The sequence below is a fragment of the Triticum dicoccoides genome, chromosome 4A (assembly GCF_002162155.2).
Source record: "Triticum dicoccoides isolate Atlit2015 ecotype Zavitan chromosome 4A, WEW_v2.0, whole genome shotgun sequence".
NCBI lineage: Eukaryota > Viridiplantae > Streptophyta > Magnoliopsida > Poales > Poaceae > Triticum > Triticum dicoccoides.
In genome coordinates this window covers 138,551,550-138,555,213 of record NC_041386.1, presented here as the reverse complement: position 1 = coordinate 138,555,213, position 3,664 = coordinate 138,551,550, and the positions used below count along the sequence as shown (strand labels likewise).

The window sequence follows — 3,664 nt, the reverse complement described above, 5'->3', positions numbered from 1 at the left end:
TACCATGCGGCTATGCCTCTAAGTCGTGCCCCGACACGTGGGAGATATAGCCGCATTATGGGTGTTACAGTCCCAACCTTTACAACGGTAGTTTTGTGCTTCATGGACATAAAAAGCGGAAATGTTGAGTGGGGGCCTTCACAACATTCACGGAGGCTATTAAATCAAACATTCAACAGAAGATCTCATATCCTTATCGGCGTTTAAATTCTATACATACTAGATGTCATCCATACCCTCTAGAACTAAGAGAACTACTCAAACATGGAGATAACAAGCATCATATGAATAGCGGGGACAAAATTGGACGATAAATTGGAGTAACACACTTAGGAATCCTCTAGTGTTTGGTATTACAACGAGATGGAGATGGCATGGCGATGAAGATGTGCTTCCCTGCTTGGGACATTGTTTCTGGAGTTGTGCTTTAGCTAGGGGAACAAGTGGAGGATGGTGGTGATCTTGTTGGCACTTGTGCGGTAACGACAGTGGAGATGAGTGATGCCGGGGTCGCAAAAGGGTTGTGTTTGTTGGCCTTTCGGTGTGTGCACGGGGTCGTCGTGGTTTGTTTGTTATTGTGAAGTCGGATCCATGATGACAGGGTCAGAGTAGTGAGATGACTGGCGACAGATGGTATGGATTGATGATTCTTCGTGAAGCCAGCTGGACTGAAGTTGCCATGTGGGATCTTAGCGTGACTTTCTACAGCTGTTGCGGTGAGGGGCTTCGTGTGCGGTGAGGGGCTTCGTCGATGGTCGTGTGTGGTGAAGTTGGAATCGCTTTCTCAAGACGCAGTGATGACACGCGATGGCGTGCAACTTCGGTGATATTCCCTTCAACGCGGTTTGCGTGGTGTATCTGTTGTATGCCAGGTCGGCAGTGTGTGCCTTAGAGTTCATCAAGTTCCACAACGTTTGCTATGTGCGTTTGTCTTGCTTTTCGAATTTGGCATCATTTCGAATCACAACAATTCTCTAGATTGCGCGCCGGAAAAATCTCGCGTCCATGCATCATCCATTTAATGCCTTAGATCATGAGCAATGCAATGCACTCAGGAGGGCGTGCTTAGTAAAAAAAAATTCCTAAGCACCAAGGGCTTATCTCAAGTTGTGCCTAGTTAAGCATTTGTCACATATAAATAAGCATCGACGTTTAGGCAAAAATCAATTTATTTCTGTATAAGCATCTCTCTCGAAGAACTTAATTATACAAGTCCTTAAACGGCTCGCATTCGCTTGTGTTAATTCTTTTGCGCTAGTAGGGCATCTAAAACCGGTGCTTAGGCCAGGCAACATGATTCAATTTCTGGCTGTTCCCGTCCGATCGGAGGATCTTGGCTGGCGTGGAAAAGGAATCACGTTAGTGCTAGTCACTTCTCCGTTGAGTAAACAAACTCCCACACCGATGCATCGTCCTTAATTAATTATTTTTGTTGTCTAAGCGTCCAATCAGAGGCCCTTGCAAATTGCAATGTAGATGGCCCACTTCATGAGATCGTTCTTGTTAGGATTTAAATTAATTTTGTTATTATGGATAATCCTCCCTTGTGTAAACGGACGTCGGTTGCTACATGCACCCGTTCGACATTCCCACGACCCCCACGATCGGACGTATCCGTTCGTGGCGACGGTTATATAATCCTCATGGATCATCAATGAAAGTTACGGTTCGATCAAATCATTCTTCACACATTATTAACACTTGTCTCTGCCCAAAGCACGCATAGGCAAATCACGCCGGCGACAGTCGCCGGAAAAAAGAGCCAGAAGGGAAGAAAGCAAAAGGTGAGAGGATGCCTCGTGGTCTCCTGTCCTTCTTCCCGCACCTTGTTCGTAGCGGCGGTAGACGCCGACAGGGCCGTCGCCGTCGCCATGGTGTTGGTGGACTTCGCCGCCACAACCGCCACGCCCGTGATCTGCGCCGGTTCGGAGGCCGCCGGAACGGTTTCCGTCGCCGTGGACCACGTCTTGGACATGGCGTCCGAGGTCGCCATGGTGCTGGGCCTTCTAATGCTCCGCCCGAACCGGCCATGCCGGCGGCGGCGCCGCTCCCGGCCTGGATTCTTGCCGGACCGGCCGCTCCAAACCTGTACGCGAACGATGTACTGGAGCCCGCGGACGACGCAGTGGACGTCGACGTTGAGCCGGAACTTGCGGCTCCTCCACCACCGCGTCCGTGCCCGGTGCATGGTTGGGGGCCATGGATGGTCCTGCAGGCTGCAGCCACCCCCGCCACAAGATTACGAGGTCCAGGAGGAAGCCGAACTTGCGCCGCCTGTGCCGCTCGCGGAGCCCGCGCAGCCGGACTCCCCGCGTCTTCCATCTCCGACGCCGGCGCACGAGGCGGCCGGCGCTGGGGCTTCTTCGTCGAGCGCTAGCCTCGGGCTGCGCCTCCCCGCGCGGGCTGCTGCGCTCGGAGACGTCTTCGACAACTGGGCGAGCAGCTCCACTGGCCCATCGGCGCCCCGCCGCTGGCACATAGTGCCGCGGGCCGAGCTGCAACGCAGCCGCGCGGTGGTTCTCGGACTGGCCAACGGCCACTCCAATGCAGCCGCGCCCGGGACAGACCTTCCTGGTGGATCTTCTTCAGAGGAGGAGGCCGCACCGGGGGCTTCGAATTCGCGCCGGTGAGCCAGACGCCGGTGGCGGAGGTTGGTGGTAGTGGTGCAGACGGCCGCCGCTTAAGTTGGATTGGGGATGAGTTGTTGATGGGAACGAGAAATATCCCCTCGCCTCCCTTATCTACTCGTGCGTGCGTATGGGCTGTTGGAGCCAGCACACTAGCCACTAGCCCATGGCGTACAAGCAGCAGAGAAAAAAAAAGAATCATAAATGAAAATAAAAAGGTGGCTTAGCCACGGTAGTAGGCTATCCTGTCTTTAGCCTATTGCCATTATTTTTCGTTTTCTTTTCTGATTAGCTTCTAGCTTTTTCAGTTTTTGTACAGATGAGTTTGTTAGTATTTTCTAACATAGTACTATGTAATGTCTGCTTATGTAATGTCAACATGTTTATGGATGCAATCTTTAATTGCTACATGTTGATTGTGCTTGAAAATTATATGACTACTTTCAATTTTTGCGCATATCTTATGGATTACACTTATGGCAATACATATAGCTTTGTTCACAACTGTGAGGTCTACACCATCTAGTGATTACCTTCAAAGTGTTTTAAGTAACACAAGGTTGTACAAAGTACCATAAGAATAAATTCTACGCTACTTAGTAGTGATTACCTCAAAGCAAAAATAAAAGCACACATATTATGGCATGAAAATTGCCATACGAGTGTCTATGCCACTTCGTGGTGACTACCTCTATGTGTTCTACAAAACAAAGATCTACACCATTTTATGGTGATTATCTTTTGTAGAAAGTCATATTTTGAGTCATTTAGGCTTTTCCTAGACCTTTATATTTGATTCAAGCATTTTATTTTACACACAATTAATTTACATAAGTGTAAATTAATGCGCATGATATTTTCATGCAGGATATGGCTGACATATCCAAGAAGGAATTTGCTGAGCTTGCCATTGATGGAAGAAACTATTTGACCTGGGCCATGGATGTCAAGATCAACTTGGCGGCGAGGAATCTGATCAGCACTATAACCACACCTACTCAAGGTGCTCCTGCTATCGCAGATACGACAAAGTATGC

General features: G+C 49.3%; 1 protein-coding gene across 1 annotated transcript; it reads right to left on the bottom strand.

Annotated features, from left to right (window-relative positions):
* Positions 1–1,644: 1,644 nt before the first annotated feature.
* LOC119285429 lies at positions 1,645–2,329 on the bottom strand. The gene has a single exon (XM_037564700.1). The coding sequence runs from the start codon at positions 2,186–2,188 to the stop codon at positions 1,685–1,687; it is 504 nt and encodes a 167-aa protein (XP_037420597.1). The 5' UTR covers positions 2,189–2,329; the 3' UTR covers positions 1,645–1,684.
* Between the last annotated feature and the right edge of the window lie 1,335 nt (positions 2,330–3,664).